This window comes from Vulpes lagopus, chromosome 2, assembly GCF_018345385.1.
Source record: "Vulpes lagopus strain Blue_001 chromosome 2, ASM1834538v1, whole genome shotgun sequence".
Taxonomy (NCBI): Eukaryota; Metazoa; Chordata; class Mammalia; order Carnivora; family Canidae; genus Vulpes; species Vulpes lagopus.
Genome location: NC_054825.1, coordinates 173,205,724 through 173,228,272, shown reverse-complemented (window position 1 = coordinate 173,228,272; position 22,549 = coordinate 173,205,724). Strand labels below are relative to the sequence as shown.

General features: G+C 47.1%; 2 protein-coding genes across 6 annotated transcripts in view; one reads left to right on the top strand and one right to left on the bottom strand.

Moving 5' to 3' along the window:
- Positions 1–30: 30 nt before the first annotated feature.
- Positions 31–13,741, bottom strand: THAP8 (THAP domain containing 8). 2 transcript variants are annotated; one of them, XM_041743452.1, is made up of 5 exons: positions 13,363–13,499; positions 10,826–10,944; positions 2,631–2,823; positions 2,012–2,403; positions 31–608 (listed from the first exon to the last, which is right to left on the bottom strand). In XM_041743452.1, exons 2-5 carry the CDS (start codon positions 10,831–10,833, stop codon positions 479–481), a joined length of 723 nt encoding a protein of 240 aa, XP_041599386.1. In that variant the 5' UTR covers positions 10,834–10,944; positions 13,363–13,499; the 3' UTR covers positions 31–478. The 2 variants fall into 2 exon arrangements, with proteins under 2 accessions (XP_041599386.1, XP_041599385.1); XM_041743451.1 differs by lacking the exon at positions 10,826–10,944 and having other exon boundaries at positions 13,363–13,741.
- A 595-nt stretch (positions 13,742–14,336) lies between these two features.
- The window catches only part of WDR62 (WD repeat domain 62), a 47,915-nt gene continuing 39,702 nt past the window's right edge, over positions 14,337–22,549 (top strand). For 2 of the 4 annotated variants that reach the window (XM_041737557.1, XM_041737555.1), the window contains exons 1-3: positions 14,337–14,559; positions 17,574–17,665; positions 19,564–19,626. In XM_041737557.1, the coding sequence (XP_041593491.1) occupies positions 14,383–14,559; positions 17,574–17,665; positions 19,564–19,626 (332 nt within the window). In that variant the 5' untranslated portion in view covers positions 14,337–14,382. Of the gene's footprint in view, positions 14,560–17,573; positions 17,666–19,563; positions 19,627–22,549 lie in introns of those variants that run through there. The other 2 variants (XM_041737560.1, XM_041737568.1) reach the window with 2 other exon arrangements.

The following is a 22,549-nucleotide window of genomic DNA, read 5'->3' as shown; positions in this document are numbered from 1 at the left end:
CACATTTTCATTTAGTCTTTTCAGCACTTATCACAATCCAAAATTATCTTGTTTATTAGTTTACTAGTTTATCTTCCACTTAAGCAGAATAGGAGCACCATGAGGGCAGGATTTTGTCAGCTGTGTTCACTGCTGTATTATTCCCAGCTTGGCACCAGACTTGGCCAACGGTATGAGGTACCAGGTACAATTTTCCCCAAAATAAACAATCCTTATTCTGCTCTGAAACTGCCTTACTGACTACAAAGGTTCAAGCAAGGAGTAGCAGGGACCTGGCATCAAGGGAAATAAGCACTGATGTGGTTTGGGCCCAGGTCAACTCCAAGGTTCAAAGGGTCCGTACAAGGGGGTGCTGCAATGGCCCAGGCACGGGTAGTGGGACAAGGCAGGCCCATGTTTGAGGATTATCTCTTCCTCTGTTTTCTTTTTTTCTTCCTGTTTTCTATCATCTGTCCCACGACATTATCTATCCTGGTCCTTATGCACTGGGGGTCTCAGTGTCCAGGAGCTCAGGCTTGGCATCCAGTGTGGGAGGTGCAGGCCTCTGGGCAATGACCACAGCTATGTCAGGCCCTCCACAGATGATGGGATTCCTCACGTCCAGGAAGCTGGGCAGTCCCAAAGTGACAGAGATGGAATACATAGGGGAAAGAGGGAAGAGAAGGAGAGAGGGAAGGAAGAGGAAGGATGAGGGGGGAGAAATGGTGAGGAACAGGAAGGCCGAGGTGGAAGGGGGATATCAAGAGACACAGCGAGATTTGTGGGGAGACAGGAAGAGATGTGAAGCCAGAGAGACATTCACGGGGGAGTAAAGAGGTACAGGGAAACAGAGGAAAATGTGGGGGACATGGAAAGACAGATATGGGGACAGGCCAAACAGGGGAATACAGAGGGCCAGTGATATAAGGGACACAGAAAGATGCAGGTGAAGAGAGACGTGAGGAAATGGGGAGACAGATTGGGGGGGGGAGGAGCAGAGAGACAGGGTAGCAGAAACATAGAGGTGGAGATGGGAAGAAAGAAGGACATTGAGAGATGGTGATTGAATGGGTCAGGAGAGGCAGAGAGAGACACTGTCAGCCCAGGGGCCCTGGTGGGCTTCAGGAAGAGTCCTAGGCCTGTCCCTGCTCTTCTGTACACTCCCCTGAGCCCCAGCATAGTCACGCCCTAGTCTCAAACATAGAGCCTCCAGGGGTAGCCACACTGCCATCCCAGCTACCTGCCACGAACTGTGAATATGAACCCAGTGCTGCTAGATCTGCTGAGCCTCCAGGAAAGACCAAAAATGACTATAAAACACTGTTGAGGCCAGAAAAAATCAGATCTCTGAGCCATGTGCAACCCACTGGTTGTCAGACTGAGAAACCTTAGCTACAGGGCTACTTCAGAGAGGCTCCTTTCTGAAACCCCTTCCCACTTCCTTGTCCAGCTGGGGCTGAGAGCTATGGGACCCCAAACTTGGTCCTGGGGTCTTAAGCAGGGAAACAGCCTGATCAAACTGATTTTTCAAGACATGATACCCTCCTCCAATACTTGGTAGTAAAACATAGGGGCAAAAGGGCCTTTAGATGGGGCTGGGGAGACTCTGTGAGGTAGGCTGCAAACTCAAGCTCTATTAGGATTCAGGCAAGGAGCTCTCCAAAAGGAGAGCACTGGCCTCCTGCGGAGTCAGACACGTGGTTTGAATGTTGACTCTGCAGCTTACTGGCTGCCTGACTTTGGGCAAGTTACTGTAGCATCCTGGTGCCTGTTTTTTCATCTGAAAAATGGGGACCACAGCCACATCAAGGTCATATGAGTTTTAAGTTATTAACTCTATCTGGCACAGAGTAAGGGCAGCCATTACCCTGCTCTGACCAATAGTTAGTAGGCGTTGACAGATTGACTTTTTTTTTTTTTCCCAAGAAAACTCAGAAGTTTGGGAACATGAGTGAAATGTTCTTTTAAATACTGGATCCTAGAACTGAAAATGAAAATATATGTGTTCTGGGGGCCAGGTGGCCACACTCACCAGGCATAGCAGGCCCTGGAGCGCCTAGCTGGCAGGCCCTCCTTGCACAGCTGCTGTACCAGCTGTTCTAGGGCCTGCAGCTGCACCTGATGCTGCTCATGGTGCCGCTGCAGCCTCCACACCCGCTTCTGCAGTGTTCCCAGGAGACTGCCCAGCCCAGCCAGGGAGTTCTGGGCCTGGACTCCAGGCTGTGGCCTGGCAGGAGCAGGAGGAGGGGGCAGGGAGGTCAGGAACATGGTGGCCGTGGCTTCAGGGCCTCCAGATGCTGACCCCAGTACCGCAAGGTGCATAGGGCCAGGGGCTGAGACAGCTGGATCCGGAGACAGGGGCATGGCCTCTGGTGAAGAGGGAGACACGACTGGCTTCTCAGTGCTTCGGGAATTCTGCTGCCTCTGGAAGAAAAGGCATGGGATGAGAGGCATCAGGGTCAGACTTTAAGGGGAACTGTCCTCAGATAAGGCCAGACCTCAAGGAGGAACTTCCTTGAGGGGAGGGCTGAGGGTCAGACTGCAGCAGGGACTTCCCTTAGGAGAGGAGGGCTGAGGATCAGACTCCACAGGTCATTTCCAGGTGGGGAAGACAGGGTCAGACTGCAACAGTGGGACCTCCTTTTGCTCACCTTAGCAGGTGGTGCTGGGGAGAAAATGGATGGCACTGCATCAGGCCGCAGGTAGCGCACACCCCAGCGCCACTGGAAGCAAGAAGGTGTGAAGTGCTCACTGCACAGATGGTGGTGGCAGCTGGGCACCCAGTCCTCATGGCCCATGTGCCTCAGCCAGGCCTGCAGCCGGGGGCCGTCCTTTAGTGGGAACCTGCCAGGGACAGTGGGGTTACAGGGTCAGCAATATCAGGTCAGTCCCACCTCTCTCTGGGGACATGCACACGCAAAGGTCCCTGGGCTCCAAACTTCTGTCTACCTAGGCCAAAAATGGCCCTGCCTCTTACCCAGAGTCTCTCTACCACCAACCTACAACCCAACCTTCAGCTTCACCATTCATTCATTCCTTCATTCATTCATTTATTTTAAAGATTTTATTTATTCATGAGAGACACAGAAAGAGAGGCAGAGGGAGAAGCAGGCTCCCTGTGGGGAGTCTGATGCCAGACTCTATCCCAGGACCCCAGGTTATGCTGTGTCAAAGGTAGACAACCATTGAGCCACCCAGCACCCCATGAGCCACCCAGAGATCCCTTTTTATTTTTTATAATGAATTTATCTGAGACAGAGAAAGAGAGAACACTTGCCTGTGCGTGAGAGCACACACAAGTGGGGGGAGAGGCAGACGGAGAGGAAGAAGGAGACTCCTCAATGAGCAGGAAATCGGAAGTGGGGCTCAATCCCAGGATCATGACCTGAGCTGAAAGCAGATGCTTAACTGACTGAGCCACCCTGGTGCCCTCAGCTCCAGCTTTTGAACACCCAACATCAGCCTACCTCTCCCACTTCTGCTGCCCCTCCCTTCCAGCATCCATACTCTCCTGACTGGACTTTTTTAGCAGCCTCTTTCCCAATCTCCCGACCCATAGCCACTCTGCCCTCCCCCACAATCTGTTCCTCTACATGAACCTGAGAGAGCAGTTTATGAAACTGGGCAAATCTAGAATGTGTCCACATTCATGGGGATGGGGATGGAGGAGGAGTAGGGTGAGGTTATAGATGAAAAGAAATATAAGAAACATCCAATTGCAGATTGTGGTCCTCATCTGCAACAAACCATTTCATAAAAAGACATTTTAACACAGTAGGGGGAAAACTGAACATAAATTGGGTATTGGATAGTTGTAAGAAACTAATCTTGCTAGGTATGATAATTGTATTGGTTTATGCTTCTAAAATAGTCATCCGTTGGAAAAACATTCTGAATATTTATGGGTAAAAGAACTAACATCTAGGATTTACTTTAAAATCATGCATTAAGGGACACCTGGGTGGCTCAGTGGTTGAGTGCCTGCTTAATAATAAATAAATAAAATAAAAATAAATAAATAAATAAATAAATAAATAAATAAATAAAAATAAATAAATAAATAAAAATTAAAAAAAAATAAAGCAACATAAAGATAAATTAAGAAAAATCCCTTTAAAAAAAAATGCATGCATTTTTTTTTTAAAAAAAATCATGCATTACAGGGTGGAAGCAGATAAAACAAATTAGCAAAATGTTGACAATTGGTGAATCTGAGTGACTATGCATGAGAATCCATTCATATAACTTTTTAAAAAAGATTTTTATTTACTTATTCATGAGAGACACAGAGAAAGAGGCAGAGACACAGGCAGAGGGAGAAGCAGGCTTCCTGTGGGGAGTCCAATGTGGGATTCAATCCCAGAATCCTGGGCCAAAAGCAGACACTCAACCATTGAGCCACCCACTGTCCCCATATAACTCTATTTTTTGTGTATGCTTGAAAACAATCGTTAAAAGGTTTCTGAACTCAACAACAAAAGTAACACCATTAAAAATGGGCAAAGGACTAGAACAGATATTTCTCCAAAGAAGATATACAAATGGCCAACAAGTATATGAAAAGATACTCAATGTCAGTAATCATTAGGGAAATGCAAATTGAAACCATCAGGTATCACCTCATAACCATTAGAATGGCCACTATAAAAAACAAAACAAGGGGCCCTGCGGGGCTCAGTAGGTTGAGCATCTGACTTGAGCTCAGGTTATGATCTCCAGGTCCTGGGATCAGCTTCCATACTCAGCGACGAATCTGCATGTCCCTCTCCTGTTGCACACCCTATCCCCCAGCTTGTGCTCATGCTCACGCATGCGCTCTCTCTCTCTAATAAATAAATAAAATCTTTTTAAAAAATAATAAAAATTAAGGGCCCCTGGGTGGCGCAGTTGGTTAGGTGTCTAACTCTTGGTTTCTGCTCAGGTCAAGATCTCAGAGTCATGAGATCAAGCTCCATGTTGGACTTTGAACTCAGCGAGGGGTCTGCTAAAAGTTTCCCTCTCCCGGGATCCCTGGGTGGCTCAGCGGTTTGGTGCCTGCCTTTGGCCCAGGGCACGATCCTGGAGACCCGGGATCGAATCCCACGTCAATCCCACGTCAGGCTCCCAGTGCATGGAGCCTGCTTCTCTCTCTGCCTATGTCTCTGCCTCTCTCTCTCTGTGTGTGTGTGTGACTATCATAAATAAATAAAAATTAAAAAAAAAGTTTCCCTCTCCCTCTTTCCTCCCTACACTCAAGCACATATACGTGTGCTCTCTCAAATAAATAAATCTTTTTTTTTTTTAAAGATTTTATTTCATTCATGAGAGACACACAGAGAGAGAGAGAGAGAGAGAGAGGGGCAGAGACAGAGGCAGAGGGAGAAGCAGGCTCCTTGCAGGGAGCCCGACATAGACTCAGTCCCAGGTCTCCAGGATCACACCCTGGGCCAAAGGCAGGCGCTAAACCTCTGAGCCATCCAGGGATTCCCCATAAATAAATCTTTTAAAAATAAATAAAATAATAACAAATATAAATATAAATAAATAAAATAAAAATTAAAACCAAACGTGTTGGTGAGCATGTGCAGAAACTGGAACCCGATGCACTGTTGGAGGAAAATGTAACATGGTGCAGCCACTATGGAAAACGATACAGTACCTCCTCAAAAAAATTAAAAATAGAATTACCATATGATCCAGCAATTCTACTTCTAGGTATGTACCTGAAAGAATTGAAAGTGGGGTCTTGAAAAGATATTTGCACACTAATGTTCATAACCGCATTATTCACAACAGCCAAAAGCCAATATTCATCAATGGATGAATAGGTAAGAAAAATGTGGCATATGCATACAATAGAATATTATTTAGTCTTAAAAAGGAAATGCTGACACATGCTATAACATGAGTGACCTTCAAGACATTATGGTAAGTGAAGTAAGCCAGTTACATACACACAAAATACCACTTATATGAATTATCTAGAGTTGTCAAATTCATAGAAAAAGAAATAGAATGGTGGTTTCCAGCGGCTGAAGGGAGTAGGAAATTGGAGTTTGTTGTTCAATGCGCATGGAGTTTGTTTCACATGATGACAAAGTTCTGAAGATTGGGTTGCGCAATAATGTGAATATCCTTAATATTACTGAACTGGATATTCAAAAATGGTTATGATGGTAGATTTTATACGTATATTACAATTAAAAATTAAAGTTAAAAAAAATGAACTGAATAAAAGCTTTCCCTGTGGGAATGGGTGGGGATTATCTGAGACTCAAGACTGTCCACAATGAAGACCTCATTTTCCGGCTTCCTTTGCAGCCAGGGGTGGTCACATAATTGAGTTCTGATTGGTCTGTCATGCAGCAGCAGTCAGAAACTGTGACACATTAACTGTTTAAGTGGTTAGATTTTGAGATGGTTTGTTATGTAGCATTAAATAACTAATATAGTCAGTCATCCACACTCCACCTGCACAGTATCTTCCATATCTGTCACATTATATACTTCATATTTTTCTTAAAATTGACCAACTTTAAGTATGAAACAAAGATACCTCGAAGAGAAACTTTACACCACAACTGAAAATGGAAAACCAGTTACCAATTCCAGGAACAGAAGTTGACCAAAAAACAGCTGGATACTTTCTTCTGCTGAGGGCTCTGAGGCCTCTGTCTGTTAAAAGGGCAGAGTAAGGGGTGCTAGAGCAGAGGATAACACCGTCTATAGGTCTATAGGAGACAAGGTAACAAACTCAGGCACAGGCACACAAAGGAATACCATACAGCCCTAAAACAGAATGTGGAGGCACTCTATGAACTGATGTGCTATTTTCAGGCACATGTATTACCTGAAAAAAAAAGGTGCAAACAGCTTTTAGTAACTGTGGCAGGCTCGGTAATGGCCCCCCAAAGATATCCATGTTCAAATCCCTGGAATCTGCAAATACTATGTTGCATGACAAAAGATGTGATTAAGTAAGGATCCTGAGATGAGGAAGTCATCCTAGAACATTCATTTGGGCCCTACATGCAATCCCAAGTATCCTTGCGAGAGGGAGGCCAAGTGGACATTACCACAGATGAAAGCAGAGAAGGTGATGTGACCACAAAGGCAGAGATTGATGTGGCCCCCAGAAGCTGGAAGAGGCAAGACACAGATTCTCTCCTACAGCCAGCCTCACTGGGAGTGCCATCCTGCCAACACCTTGGTTCTGGCCCAGTAAAACTGACTTGCACTTCTGGTCTCCAGAACTGGGAGAGAATAATTTCTGCTATTTTAAGCCATCAAGTTTGTTTCAACATTCACAGGAAACTAATATAGCAATAGAGGGGAAATTAGAACATGTGTTCAGATTTGTTCATATCTGTATAAAGAAACTTTTGGAAAAGACACGTTAAGAAAGGAGGTGGGAAAAAAAAAATAAAATAAAATAAAATAAAAAGAAAGGAGGTGGGCAGGATGAACAGAGATGGGTGCAGGAGCAGGACTTCCCAGCCCAAAGGCAGACAGACAGGGCAGGTGGGGGTGGGGTATAGCTGGTAAAAGGACACAGGCTGACTCAGAAGAGCTGTGGCACCCAGAGAGCAGAACCCCAGGGCACCCAGCCAGGAGCTCTGGCTGCTGTAGTCCCTTTCGCCTCTGTTTGGGATCCAAATCTTCTCATCAACCCCATTCTGCCTCGACACACACAACAACTCTCTCGCAGCAGCATTCCCCAGCCCCTCCTCCTTGGCAGAGACTGACAACTGACCACTCCACATCCCCTTTCTTTCTTCCTTACTAACAAAACTCCAACTTTAGTTGAGGTCATGATGTGCCTCGCTAGAAGACTGTTTCCCAGGTTCCTTTGTGTAGGTGGGGCCAGGTAACTAAGTTCAGGCCAGTGAATACTTTTGTGTCGTGTGAGAAATCTGGCAGGGTACCTTAAAAATGCGAAGGGTCCTCAAATGGATCAGGGCACCTCAAGGAGCAAAGGAGGAAAATATGAAAAACTTCTTCCTTGGGCGCCTGCATGGCTGAGTTGGTTAAGTGTCTGCCTTGGCTCAGGTCATGATCCGGGGGTCCTGGGATCAAGTCCTGCTTCAGGCTACCTGCTCAGCGGGGAGTCTGCTTCTCTCTCTGCTCTTCCCCCCTGCTCGTGATCTCTCTTTCTCTCTCTCAAATAAATAAAACCTTAAAAAAAAAAAACCCACCTCTTCCTCACTTGGTCTTTTTCTTATTCTCTTTTGTTCTTCTGGATGGCAACACATTTACAACGGGCTCTCTAAGAATCTACTTTAAGTAGTCAGTGTCCTCCTTTTCTCTAGAATCGTTTAGTCTTGTTGGTCATCCTTCTAGATCATAAACTGCTAGAAATTCTTCTTTAGGGGATCCCTGGGTGGCGCAGCGGTTTGGCGCCTGCCTTTGGCCCAGGGCGCGATCCTGGAGACCCGGGATCGAATCCCACATCAGGCTCCCGGTGCATGGAGTCTGCTTCTCCCTCCTCCTGTGTCTCTGCCTCTCTCTCTCTCTCTGTGACTATCATAAATAAATTTTAAAAAATTAAAAAAAAATTAAAAAAAAAAAATTCTTCTTTAAAAATGGGTGTGTGGGGCAGCCCTGGTGGCGCAGCGGTTTGGTGCCGTCTGCAGCCTGGGGTGTGATCCTGGAGACCTGGGATCGAGTCCCACATCGGGCTTCCTGCATGGAGCCTGCTTCTCCCTCTCCCTCTGCCTGTGTCTCTGCCTCTATCTCTGTGTCTATGAATAAATAAATAAAATCTTTAAAAAAAAATGGGTGTGTGTGTGTTATTTTCTGGAGCTCCTGGGTAGCTTATTCGGTTAAGGATCTGCCTTTGGCTCCAGTTGTGATCTGAGAGTCCTGGCATTGAGCTTCACATCCGGCTCCCTGGTCTGAGAGGAGCCTGCTTCTCTCTCTGCCCGCTGCTCTGTCTGCTTGTGCATGCGCACACTTTCTCTCTCGTTCTGTCAAATAAATAAAATTTGTTTTTTAAAAGTTATTTTCAAAAAAAACCAAAAAACAAAACAAAAACAAACAAAAAAAATAAAAGTTATTTTCTTCCTTACTAACAATGAATTCAAAATTTCTTCAGGGTGATTAAATGCCCTGCTAAATTATATTTCCCAGTCTCCTTCGTAGTTGGGTTGACCAATGATGAAGAACTCACCATCAGGTGGGGTTTCTGGGAAGGATTTATAAAGGGCTAATCCCACTCACGGTTAGAGCCCCTTTTGCTCTTCCTCCCTTCTCTTTTCTTACCAGGAATGGTGGGCCTTGATGGTTGGGGCACTTGGCAGCCATCTTGCATGGGACTGCATGCAAGGATAACAGCACAGAAAAAAAGGAATCTCAACCCTAATGATTTGTGGGCCTGCCACACCAGTGCTGGTCTTTCAACCTCTGTATGTGGGTTTTTTTTTTTTTAAGATTTTATTTATTTATTCATAGAGACACACAGAGAGAGGCAGAGACACAGGCAGAGGGAGAGAAGCAGGCTCCATGCAGAGAGCCTGACGTGGGAGTCGATCCAGGGTCTCCAGGATCACGTCCTAGGCTGCAGGCGGTGCTAAACCACTGCGCCACCGGGGCTACCCTCTGTATGTGTTTTATTCGAGAGAAAAATAAACCCTTAGTGGATTCTATTATCGTTCAAGATATTTGCTGCCCTTCCCCACATGAAGATTACATATCTCTACTGCACCGACCCGAGGCTTGCACAGACTTGCTTTGGCCAAAGGACTGAAAGTGATGTGGGCCACATCTAAATATAGAATTTATGAGGAGCCATTGGGTGATTCTCCCTATTTTCACTTTTACCCCTTCTACAAGACCAGAAGTTTCCATATAGGGGAGGCTCCTTCAGCCTGAGTCCTGGGTTAGGATACTATACAGTAGGTCCATAAATGGTCTTCAAAGGACATATTGTGAATGAGAAATAAACTTTTGTTGTAGTACGAGATTTTGCATCTGTTATTGTAGCTATATCCTATATGCTATATCCTATAAACTCAGGACTTTCTTACTGCCAGCCAAATGCAATTCCTAACTTCCCATTAGAAGGCTTCCCATTAGAGCTGACTCTGATTTTCCTGAAAGGGCCAAAAACAAATGAATGTTTCCTCTGGCTGCCTGGCAGGCCCTTACGTTATTCCCCTGCAGCCACTTCCCTCTATATGATTCACCTTGTTCCTTCTTGCCATCCACACCTTCTCCTGAATCTCCTTTGCAAACAGCTCCTCACCAAACTCTTAACTATGTGGCTTCTGTAAGACTGACTCAGGGATGAGCCTTGAGGAAGAAATGGGCTAGCTTGTGTGAAGGACGGTCTGGAAGCCATTGGTGGGATTTAAACAACACAGACAAGAACTAATTTTTTATAAAATCATCTGGATGCTCTGTACAGTTGTTATTGTTCTCATTATTATAGGTGAGGCACTTAGAACAGTGCCTGGCATAAGTGCTCTCTAAATAAGTTGTTATTGTTGCTCTTGTCAGGGACACAGAAGCGTAGGCAGGGAGGCCAGGAAGCAGCTATCACAATGTTTCATTAACAGATGATGGCAGCCTGAACTACACCATGAGAGCAGAGGTAATATGAAGTAGTCAGGCTAGAAATGTAGAGCTTTTTGTTGTTGTTGTTGTTGTTGTTGTTTCCTAATAGTTTAGTTAGGATTTTCCCATTTGCATTTATAACTCTACTGCCAAGGTATGAAGGGTTTTGTTGTGATTGTCACAGGGTGGGGATGTGTTTGGAGGATAAAGTCAAAGGATGGGTTGATGGACTGACTGACAGCAGCAGTGCTGAAGAAAGACTGGGAGTGACTCCCAGGTTGTGTGTTCAGTTCTTCAGTGTTTGATGCTTTACCTATCCATGAGCTTTGTCCGGACAGGACCTGTCAGGATCCTCTGTGTCTAGCAGGGGCTTCCATACTCCAGGAGACACTCAGAGTTGCTGAATTAATAAACACTGCCAGAGCAATGTACCTTAAGAAAAAAAAAAAAGCAAATCTGGACACACTGATTTAGGTTTAAAGACTCCTCTGCATTACTCTTACTCTGCACCAGGGTCCCTTCAAGGGACAGGGATTGCTGAGTTTCCTGGGGGAGGCCATCTGAAATGCATTAATGAAATTCAGCCAACAAATATTTACTGAGCACCCCCTATGCAACAGGCATTATTTTAGGGTTGGGGAAATGACAAAAAAAAAAAAAAGTCACTGACATTCTAGTGGAGAAGACAATAAATGAATACATCAAATATGTGATATGCCAAATGGTGATAAGCATCAAAAGGATAAGTAAAGGAATCCCTGGGTGGCTCAGCGGTTTAGCGCCTGCCCTCGGCCCAAGGTGTGATACTGGAGACCCGGGATCGAGACCCATGTCAGGCTCCCTGTGTGAAGCCTGATTCTCTCTCTGCCTGTGGCTCTGCCTCTCACTCTCTCTCTCTCATGAATAAATAAATAAAATCTTTTTTTAAAAAAAAAGGATAAGTAAAATAGGAGGTAAATAGGGAGAATACCTACAGATCTGGGAGAGGATTATCATTTTACATAGAGTGGTGGTCATAAAGGTAAGACCTTTCCAGGTAGAGGAAAAAGCACAAGCAAAGTCCCAGGGGCAACAATGTACCTGGTGTGCTAGGGGAACAGCATGTTGCCAGTGACACTGGAGCACAGTATTAAGGGACAGGAGGAAGGAAATGAGGTCATACAGATACTGGGGATCCAGCCCCTATAGGGCTTTCTGTCTACTCTAGTCTCACCTTATCTTGTATAGAGTGAGGTGGGAGCCAGGAGAGAATCTGAACAGAGGAGGACTCTGATCTGACTCAGGGATATACAGATTCCTTGTGTCTGTGTGTGGGGATCAGAGTGTGGGAGCGGCTTGACTAACGAAGAGGCTACTAAAATAGTGCAGTTAGGAGGTGGTAATGACCAGAACCTGAATTGAGGCAGAGAAGGTTAGAAGTGGTCAATTCTGGATAGATTTTAAAGGAAGAGCCAACAGGATCTGCTGATGGGCTGAATGAGGAATGTGTCCTACCCCATTTAGACTAAGGTTAACAGGGATACACCTGTCATCCCAAAGAGTCAGGTTTATTTACCATTGTGATGAGGAAAATTGCACACCAGAAATACCAGAAGTGAGGAGTCTCAACAAAGGAAAAGACAGGGTTATTACTTGAGTTTGGGAGAAGGGTGAATTTTAGGTGAAATGTAAATGAAACTGTTTGGATAGGCTTAAAGCAAAGCAGAACTGTGTGTAAAGGGACAGATACTAGGTTTGGGTTGTGAAAGTGAGTCCAGGGTCCTGTCTCCTTGAAAGCAATAAAGTTGGGATGCCTGGGTGGTTCAGCGGTTGAGCATCTGCCTTCATCTCAGGGTGTGATCCTGGGTTCTGGGGATCAAGTCCTGCATCAGGCTCCCTGCGAGGAGCCTGCTTCTCCCTCCCCGTGTGTCTCTGCTTCTCTCTGTCTCTCATGAATGAATAAAATCTTTTTTTTTTTTTAAAGCAGTAAAGTTTAGGTAGATGTGGAAAAACTATGTCCAGAAATGCCTTACCTGAAGCTCTGCACCTGGGCAGAAGCAACTGAGGTTGCTTCCCTGTGTCAAAGTGACAACTCTTCCAGGTGCTAAGCGAGATGTTTCATTATTACTGATAGAATTCCAAATGGCGAAGTTTATGATAGTCTACGATTTTAAACAACAAAGTTTCCTAGCAAAAAAGCAGCAGTCAGTCAAAGAAGAAGGATTATTTTTCACTTTATATCTGCAGCATCTGAGAAAAATAGAAATATTTTCTCTTATTAACTCTTCAGTCGAATTTTCCCGTGTCTTTTATTCCAGCTGGGGAATAATAAGTGGGAGGACAGATTTTTTTTTCTCTTTTTTTCTTTCTTTCTTTTTTTTTTTTAACAGTTCAAGCTCATTTTTACTTTCCCCAATGTGAGGAAAGAAAAGAGGTAGGTATGACTCTTAAGATTTCCTGCCTGAATAACAGGAAAGATGGAGCGAGCTCTTAACTGAAATAGGAAAGGCTGTGGAAAGTTTGGGAGAGAGACAAGATCAGGAGCTCAATTTTGGATGTTTTGCGTTTGAGATAAATTCGTGGAGATAACAAGTGGGCAGTTTTAGGGTCCTTCCCCTACACAGTCCCACTTCTCATGCTCGCTGCTTTCACTACCTGTAGTTTATCGTCCACCCCTGCGTTTAAAACTTCTGCACCTCTGCGTGTGCTGCGTTTAGGGCTGAGAACACCGTCTCTTCACTTTGCTAGTCCTGCTTCCAGACACCTGCAAGCTGGACCAGGCGCGCGGGCACAGCTGCAGTTACCCTCGGGCTCCGCCCCCAGCCCCACCCCAGCCCCGCCCCCCGAGCCCCGCCCCGCGCTTGCGCTCACTTGTAGAAGCTCACGGGGCGGTTGTCAGCGCCCAGTCGGCCCGCAGTGTTGGAGCAGTTCGGAGCCCGGCAGTACTTGGGCATGGCTGTTCCACCCCGCTGAGTCCTGCCCAGTCTGCAGCTGCACTTAGATCCTCGCAGGGCGCCGCCGAACCCCACCCTGCCCGCTCTCCGCCTACCTCACGTGATGGCCCTTGGTGCCTCATCACGTGCAGGGAGGGAAGAGAGCGCCTGCGCACTACGCGCCCAGCCGCGTTACCACAGTTACGCCCTGGTCACGTGGTGAGTGGGGAAAGCGCGAGGACGTCGGCGCAAAGCCAGTTCTTAGGCATCCGGACCTTACCACGTGTTGGGGGAGACAGGGGGGAGTCGCGGCTTTTCTGAGCATGCGCCGAGTGGTCGGTCTCTTTGGACTCCACCCCTCCTTACATCCGGGCGACTGCCACTGCGTGGGTAGTTGCTGGGGGTGGGGAGTGCGGCAAAAAGCGAACTGGAGGCTTTGATCTTCGCTACGTAAAAAGTTAACACCTAGGGATCCCTGGGTGGCGCAGCGGTTTGGCGCCTGCCTTTGGCCCAGGGCGCGATCCTGGAGACCCGGGATCGAATCCCACGTCAGGCTCCCGGTGCATGGAGCCTGCTTCTCCCTCTGCCTGTGTCTCTGCCTCTCTCTCTCACTGTGTTCCTATCATAAATAAATAAAAAAAAAATTAAAAAAAAAAAGTTAACACCTAAATGCTTAATGGTGAAAACAGACCGCGTAAAGAACGCCACTTCCTTGGTCAGGCATTAAGTAGAGGAGCTCCGGTTCCACCCGGCCGTAGGCTTCGGTCCACCTCTCGGCCCTCATTGGTCAAAACCGGCACCCGGCGGCCCTGACATTGGCCAGACCCGGGCCTGCCGCGTCCAATGGGCGGCGGCGCCGGCTTTCCCGCGGCCGTTTGCTCTTCCAGTGGGTCGTGAAGGCGGCGGCGGCGGCGGCGGCGGTTGAGGAGCCTAACGGTTGCCTGGCTCCGGCGCGTCGATGGCGGCCTTGGGGCCCGGAGGCTACGCGCGCAACGATGCAGTGGAGAAGCTGCCGACCGGCGCGGCGGGGGTTCCGGCGCGGAGGGGCCAGTGCTCTCCGCCCCCCGCCCCGCCGCTCTGTCTCCGGCGGCGGACACGACTCTCGACGGCGGCGGAGGACACGGTGCAGAACCGGGTGAGGAGCTGTTTGCCCTGCCCACCCCAGTCCCGGGGTTCGGCGGCCTCCCCCGGCCCCGCCCCCGGATCGCCGGCCCCGCCTCAGCCCTCGGCTCATTCCACCTTCTCTCCCCACCTGCCCGCCCTTGCCTTCCACCCTTACCGACGTGGAATTCTTGGCGCATGTTGCCACCCCAGGTTACGGACACTGTGAGTAAATGTAAAACCTCAGCAGCGCTTCCGAAGTGGGGGTAGACGTACAGAATAGTCCCCGACGTCCTTAGATAGAAAATCAAAGGCGATTTTAGAGTAGGTACAAGGAATTCTCTTAGCACACCAGCGACTTAAAAAATGGTTCTCCAACTCTCCGAGCTACAAAGTCTATTTTTATAAAAGAGAAGTTGACAGTAATCATGCCACGGAGTTGCAGGGAGCAGAGATGAAATCGTGACCATGACCTGCTCTTGGCAGAGGCCAGATAGAGGGTGGAAACACGGTAGATCCTGGTGGATCTTGTTTCTGCCACCTGGCGTCCTGCTGCACTCTGATTATATCACCCATTCCTGGCTGCAAGGCTAGGCAAGTGGCCCCTCCCCACCTCTCTGGCAGTACCTCCATTGTCCTCCCTTTTATCAATGTTAGGTCACTCACACTAGCCAGCTGTTTTCCCGAGGCTCCAAGCTCTTTACCGCCTCCCAAGTGTTTGCTGAGTCCTTTGGACTTTTTTGCTGCAGTCCACCTGGCTGGCTCCTCATTCCTCAAATCTCAGCCTGAATATCCCTAGCCTGAGCCGCCTGAGCCGCCTTTTTTAACCCCCCCCCCCAACCTAAGATAGACACCTACTTTAATCTCTTACCTAGCATGCTGTACTTCATAGCTTTTCTCTTGTATGTCCCTGAAAGTACTTGTGAGCTCTAAACTGCATGTAAAATAAAGGAATAGCAATGGGGATTTCAGAGAGACAGCAACGTGGTTAAGCGGCCTCTGGACCCAGACTGTCTGGGCTTAAACCTTAATTCTGTTCTTGTTATGAACTTTTCTGTGCCTCAGTTTCCTCATCTGTCAAATGATGATAATATAAATATTCCCTTGCAGGGTATTTGTGAGGATTAAGTGAACTCACGTATTTTTTTTTTATTTTTTTAGTTTTTATTTATTTATGATAGTCACACACACAGAGAGAGAGAGAGGCAGAGACATAGGCAGAGGGAGAAGCAGGCTCCATGCACCGCGAGCCCGACGTGGGATTCGATCCTGGGTCTCCAGGATCGCGCCCTGGGCCAAAGGCAGGCGCTAAACCGCTGCGCCACCCAGGGATCCCGAACTCACGTATCTTAAGTATTAGAACGATACCTGGCACATTTCAAGTACTCTTATTAGTGGTAGCTACTACTGCTTTGATTGTGTATCTTGGATAATTGGCGTCATTTATTTATTCTTGTTTGGTGGCACAGAGTCCATCTGGCTTACAAAAATGTACTCTAAAAATGACCATTTATTATATTAATGCCCAGTAATGCTGGTTGACAGAAAAACAATGTGAGTGCCATTGTTTGATTGCTTGGAATAGAGTCCTGCTGCTGCTCCTTCCTGGGTGGGTTACCTCTCTGGGCCCCTTTATAGCCTCATCTGTAAGATAGAGATGATGATGATGATGATGATGATGATGATGATGATGATAATGACCACATCATAGGGTTATTGAGAGCTTAAGTCAGTACAGGTATTTAAACAGTGCCTGGCTCCTGGTAAATGCTCAAGAAGAGTTAGCTATTATTATCCTATGTTTGCCTCTCATTTCTAAAGCCAAAGACTTGCTTGAGAATGTTTTGCTTTATAATAATTTGAAACTAGGGGATCCCTGGGTGGCTCAGCAGTTTGGCGCCTGCCTTTGGCCCAAGGTGTGGTCCTGGAGTCATGGGGTCGGGTCCCGTATCGGGCTCCCTGTGTGGAGCCTGCTTCTCCCTCTGCCTGTGTCTCTGCCTCTCTGTGTGTGTGTGTGTGTCTCTCATCAATAAATACAATCTGTAAATTTAAAAAAATAATAATAATTTGAAACTAGTATATTCAAAATATGAAATTCTAATTTTCTAATTCTAATTTTATAATTTTCACAATTCTAATAGTCCATATTCTAAACAGTTTCAATCAACCATGATAGTGACTTGTTCATTTAAATTTTTTTTAAAGTCTTTTTTTTTAATTTTTTTAAATTTTATTTATTTATGATAGTCACAGAGAGAGAGAGGCAGAGACACAGGCAGAGGGAGAAGCAGGCTCCATGCACCGGGAGCCCGACGTGGGATTCGATCCCGGGTCTCCAGGATCGTGCCCTGGGCCAAAGGCAGGCGCCAAACTGCTGTGCCACCCAGGGATCCCACTTGTTCATTTAAATTACTTTGCTTAGAGAATTTAAGAATTTTAAGTGTGACTATTCATTTGTTTTTTTACTTGTTGAACCTCTAGACTATGAATTTGCTGAGGGAACAGATGGTGTCCACTCTTGCTCACTGCTGTGTCTCTCCTTCAGGGCCCGAGGTACTGGCTTTGGAGCCAGAAACTGGCTGGGTTTGTATCCCAACCTTGCCATTTCACAGGTGTGGGAATTTGGAGTGATGACAGTTGTGCCTTCTTCTTTGGGTTGTGGGGTTTCAAATCTTTCATCCATATAAAATACTTAGAAATGTACTCAGAGGCCGCCTTTTCAGTGAGGCCTCTCCTTCCCCTATACTCCCAATCTTCTTCCCTGCTTTATTTTTCTCTCTTGCTCCTATCATCATCTGACATCTATTTTACATATTCTGTATATTTTTATGTTCTCCATCCCATCTCAACTAGGGCAGGGATTTTTGTCTGTCTTCCTCACCATTCTGTGTCCTTCAAAGGAATCTCGAGAACAAATGTTAGGTGTTGGTGGCATGACTGTAGAAGCTCAGTGTTGTATGTAACAGGCACTGAATGGGTGCCTGAGGCACTGGTGCCACAAAGGATCTATTGGGACAGGTTCTTCTGACCTGGGCTTTTTCCCCACAGGTGTCACTCGAGAAGGTACTTGGCATCACAGCCCAGAACAGCAGTGGCCTAACCTGTGACCCCAACACAGGCCATGTGGCCTACCTAGCAGGGTGAGTGAATGAATGGGACTTGGTTTTTCCATCTGTAGAATGCAGATGAGCTCTCTACCCCTGAGGGCTGTGGAGAGGATTCCACAGATCCATCTGTGTCTAGAACAGTACTGGCTTATGGTGAGCACTATGAAAGCCCTACTGTAACTGCAGGTGGCATGTGGCAATGATTCTCGGAAAGACCCAAGCCATGGTGTCAGACAGCCTGAATTTGTGTCCCAGCTTCAACTTGTACTCTTCTGTGAATACCTCCTTTTTCTTTACTTTTTTTTTTTTTTTTTAAGATTTTTATTTATTTATTTTTGAGACACATAGGCAGAGGGAGAAGCAGGCTCCTCGCAGGGAACCTAATGTGGGACTTGATCCCAGGACCCCATATCATGCCCTGAGCCAAAGACAGCTGCACAACTGCTGAGCCACCCAGGTGCCCCAGCACCTCCTTTTTCATTCATAAAACAGAACTAATGATATCTTCCTCTTAGGTAGTGGAGAGGACTGAAAAATATCCTCCTACTGTTTATTCCACAAATACTGACCTAGTCTGTTCTAGGCACTGAAGGGACCCCTCCTCGCTTCTAGGGCATGACAGACCTGTGGTCATTCCTGATGAATTGTATCTATTATTCAGTCTTTGGGATGCAGTCCAGGGGTGGACTCTTAAATCTGACAGGTGTGGATTCATATTCCCACTCTGTCCCCGACCTGCTGGTGGCCCTGGGCAAAGGATTTTCCTTCTCTGGTTTTCAAGTTTCCTCATCTCTAAAAGGGAGACTAAGATGTCCAGCTTCACCTGGTAATTGTCACAGGATATTTTTATTTTTTTAAAGATTTTATCTGGGACACCTGGGTGGCTCAGCAGTTGAGCGTCTGCCTTTGGCTCGGGGCATGGTCCTGGGATCTGGGATCGAGTCCCGCGTTGGGATCCCTGCAGGGGGCCTGCTTCTCCCTCTGCCTGTGTCTCTGCCAATCTCTCTCTGTGTGTCTCTCGTGAATAAATAAATGAATCTTTTTTTTTTTAATAAAGATTTGATCTATTTATTCACGAGAGACCGAGAGAGATTGGCAGAGACACAGGCAGAGGGAGAAGCAGGCTTCCTGCGGGGAGCCTGATGGCAGGACTCAATCCCAGGACCCCAGGATCACGACCAGAGCCAAAGGCAGATGCTCAGCCACTGAGCCCCCGAGGTGCCCCAATTGTGAGGATTTAAAGAGATGGTGCACATAGATCTTTAGGAGCCTAGGGCCTGACAGAGGAAGTGTTGGTTTTTATTTAAGAATATATTATTTAGGGCAGCCCAGGTGGCTCAGCGGTTTAGCGCCGCCTTCAGTCCAGGGCCTGATCCTGGAGACCCGGGATCGAGTCCCACATCCAGCTCCCTGCATGGAGCCATTTCTCCCTCTGCTTGTGTCTCTGCCTCTCTCTCTCTCTCCCCTCTCTCTCTCTCTCTCTCTCGTCTTTCATGAATAAATAAATAAATAAATAAATAAATAAATAAAAATTAAAAAAAATAATAAAAAAAGAATATATTATTTAGGGGTGCCTGGTGGCTCAGTCAGTTAAGCATCTGCCTTTGGTTCGGGTTATGATCTCAGGGTCCTGGGATCAAGCCCCACATCGGGCTCCCTGCTCAGGGGGGAGCCTGCTTCTCTCTCTCCCTCTGCCTACTGCTCCCCCTGCTTGTGCTCTCTCTCTCTCTGTGTGTGTCAAATAAAAAAAATCTGTAAAAAAGAATATATAGTACTCTAAAATTCTCAGCATAAATACCTGGAGGGAGAAGAGAGAATCTTCTGTCCAGAGGGAGCCTTATTTATATATGGGCTCTTTTGTTGGGAAGAGAATCATCCCTGGACCCCCATTACTTCCCTTAGTTTTGACACATTTTCCTCTTTCTCCCCAGCTGTGTGGTGGTGATTTTGAACCCCAAGGAGAACAAGCAGCAGCACATTTTTAACACTGCCAGGTATGCTGGGGCCTGGGCATTGGGTAGTGGTGGGACTGGGGTCCTGGCGCATGCTCCCTTCCCCATGTTGCTTGGAAGCTTGAGGTGGGTGACTAACTCATTCACTGACACATGGGTTCGGCGACATTCTGCTGCCTTGTGCTAGGTAGTGATCCAGTGCTCACGATAGCGAACAGAAAAAATGAGAATCTCTGCTCTTGTAGGGTTGACAGCTCATCGTTGGAGACAGACTAAACCAGTTGGCAAACTACTAGCTAACTCTGACCATTGCTGTGGAGGAAATGATGAGGATTAGGGCAGGTGTGTGGGCACTGACCAGTGGGGGAGAAGGGAGCCATGTCAGAGGGCCCAGGAGGGCCTCTCGGAGGCTGGGACCTGAGAGAAGTAAGGAGGTGACCCTTGTGCAAGTGTGGGGAGAGTGTTCCAGGTAGAGGGAGCAGCAAGGGCAAAGGCCCTACAGTGGTTACAAATCTTGAGTTTTTTGAGGAGCAGCCCAGGGATTCCTGTGCCTGAAATGGAGGAGTGAGTGAAGGCGAGGTGAAGCAGAAACAGAAACCACTGCTGGGTATTGGCAATTTTTTGACTTTTTTTTAAATCTTTATTTATTTATTTTAATCTATGATAGTTACACAGAGAGAGAGAGGCAGAGACACAGGCAGAGGGAGAAGCAGGCCCCATACACTGGGAGCCCGACGTGGGATTTGATCCCGGGTCTCCAGGATCGCACCCTGGACCAAAGGCAGGCGCCAAACCACTGCGCCACCCAGGGATCCCAATTTTTTGACTTTTTATATTGCAATAGTTTTTTGTTTTTTATTTTTTTTAATTTTTATTTATTTATGATAGTCACACAGAGAGAGAGAGAGAGAGAGGCAGAGACATAGGCAGAGGGAGAAGCAGGCAGAGGGAGAAGCAGGCTCCATGCACCAGGAGCCCTGACGTGGGATTCGATCCTGGGTCTCCAGGATCACGCCCTGGGCCAAAGGCAGGCGCCAAACCGCTGCGCCACCCAGGGATCCCTGCAATAGTTTTAGACTTTTAACGAACCGTACAAAGAATGCCTGTATAACCATCTATATAGGTAATTTTTTTTCCAAACCATTTGAGAGTAAGCTGCCGACAGGATGCCCCTGTACCTCTGAATGTTTCAGTGTATATTTCCAGGGAGGGAGGAGTTACCATTCAAAACCACAATACACTCAGCAAAAGCAGGAAATTAAAATTGGTACGTCACTACCATCTAGGTCTCTTTCGAGTTTTGCCATGCATCTCAAGAACGTTCTTTTTTTTCTTTTTTTTTTTTTTAAGATTTCATTTATTCATGACAGACACAGAGAGAGGGGCAGAGACACAGAGGGAGAAGCAGGCTCCACAGGGACTCTATCCCGGGTCTCCAGGATCACGCCCCAGGCTGAAGGCCCCGCTAAACCGCTGGGCCACTGGGGCTGCCCCCAGGAACATTCTTTATAGCAAAAGGATTCTGTCCAGGGATCCCTGGGTGGCGCAGTGGTTTGGCGCCTTCCTTTGGCCCAGGGCGCGATCCTGGAGACCCGGGATCGAATCCCACGTCGGGCTCCCGGTGCATGGAGCCTGCTTCTCCTCCCTCTGCCTGTGTCTCTGCCTCTCTCTCTCTGTGACTATCATAAATAAAATAAAATTCTTAAAAAAAAAAAAAAAAAAGGATTCTGTCCAGAATCACGTGTTGCATTTAGTGGTCTCTTTAGTCTTCAGACTGAAGCAGTTTTTTCATCTGTCCTTGACTTTCCTGACCATGACACCTGAGGAGTATGGGCCAGGTATTTTGTAGAATGCCCCAGCCTTTGGTGTGTCTGATGTTTCCTCATAAACTGAGGTTCTGCAGCAGAAGAAGTGCTACTTTCTCCTCAGTGCATTCTAGCGGGAGTGGCATGGTACTGGTATCTCCTGTGACCAGTGGTGTTCACTTGGGCCCCTGACAAAGGTGGCATCTGCTTTCCCATCATGGGGCTTTCCCACCGTGAAGCCTCTCTTTTCTTCCGGTGATTAGCGAGCATCCTGTGGGGAGCTTCTGTGAAACTGCAGATACTACCCTGTTCCTCCCCAGACTTTTGTTTACTGGTCATAGCATGGCTTTGACATATTTCAAGGCTCTGCAGAGAATTCTGATGTGCGAACAGTGCACTGCCCTGTCAGGTTAGATAACTTGGGCAGGACTTCCCTGTGTTGAGGTCTCTTCACCTCAAAACTGGCTCAGAGTCCTGACTTCGAGAACGCACCTGAGGAATCAGTGCAGTGATGCCCATATAGCATTTTGCAGAGGGCCGGGCATAGGGTCAGGGCATGCGACAGGTTAGGAGTGGCTGCACACAACAGAAACCCACAACAATCATGGCTTCAGACACAAGGGCATACTCTTCTTGCACAATGGTGGGCACCCAGATGGCTGGTGTCTCTGTAAGCATCAGGAACCCCAGTGTGCCTGTCTTTCTGTTCCACCATGCCTGTTGTGAGGCTTCTTGAGGTTGTGTCATGGTCCAAGATGGAGTTCTGGCTGTCACGTCCAGAAGGAGAACAACTGGGGATCAGATCGAAGAATCCCCTTTGAGAAGCTTTTCAGGAAATCCCACCCAGCATTTCAGCTTACCTCTCACTGGATAGAATAAATCAGGTAGCTGTGTAGCTGCAAGAGAGGTGAGGAATGTACTCCTGCTGGGGACACTGCCATCCTAATTAAAATTTGGGTTCTAATCCAAATTGGACAAGGAGGGGCAAATGGCTATCCCATAGGCAGCTTGCCTTGTCTGCCGCTGGAGGAGTGATGGGAAGCCACCAGAGAGTTGAGGGGATGCTGATAAATGTTCTATGATAGGTTGTCAAAGCTCGGAGCATTTACTTAATTATCTGCACACTAATTAACTCATGTGAGGGAGACAATCATTGGACA

Excerpts from the sequence above, each read along its gene's own strand:
- THAP8 (XM_041743451.1), bottom strand. The coding sequence starts at position 13,445 with ATGCCCAAGTACTGCCGGGCTCCGAACTGCTCCAACACTGCGGGCCGA. Across the intron at positions 2,824-13,362 it reads CGCCCCGTGAGCTTCTACAA|GTTCCCACTAAAGGACGGCC; the intron begins GTGAGCGCAAGC and ends TGTCCCTGGCAG. Across the intron at positions 609-2,011 it reads TCCAGGGCCTGCTATGCCTG|CTTCCTGGACGTGAGGAATC; the intron begins GTGAGTGTGGCC and ends GGGACTGCCCAG.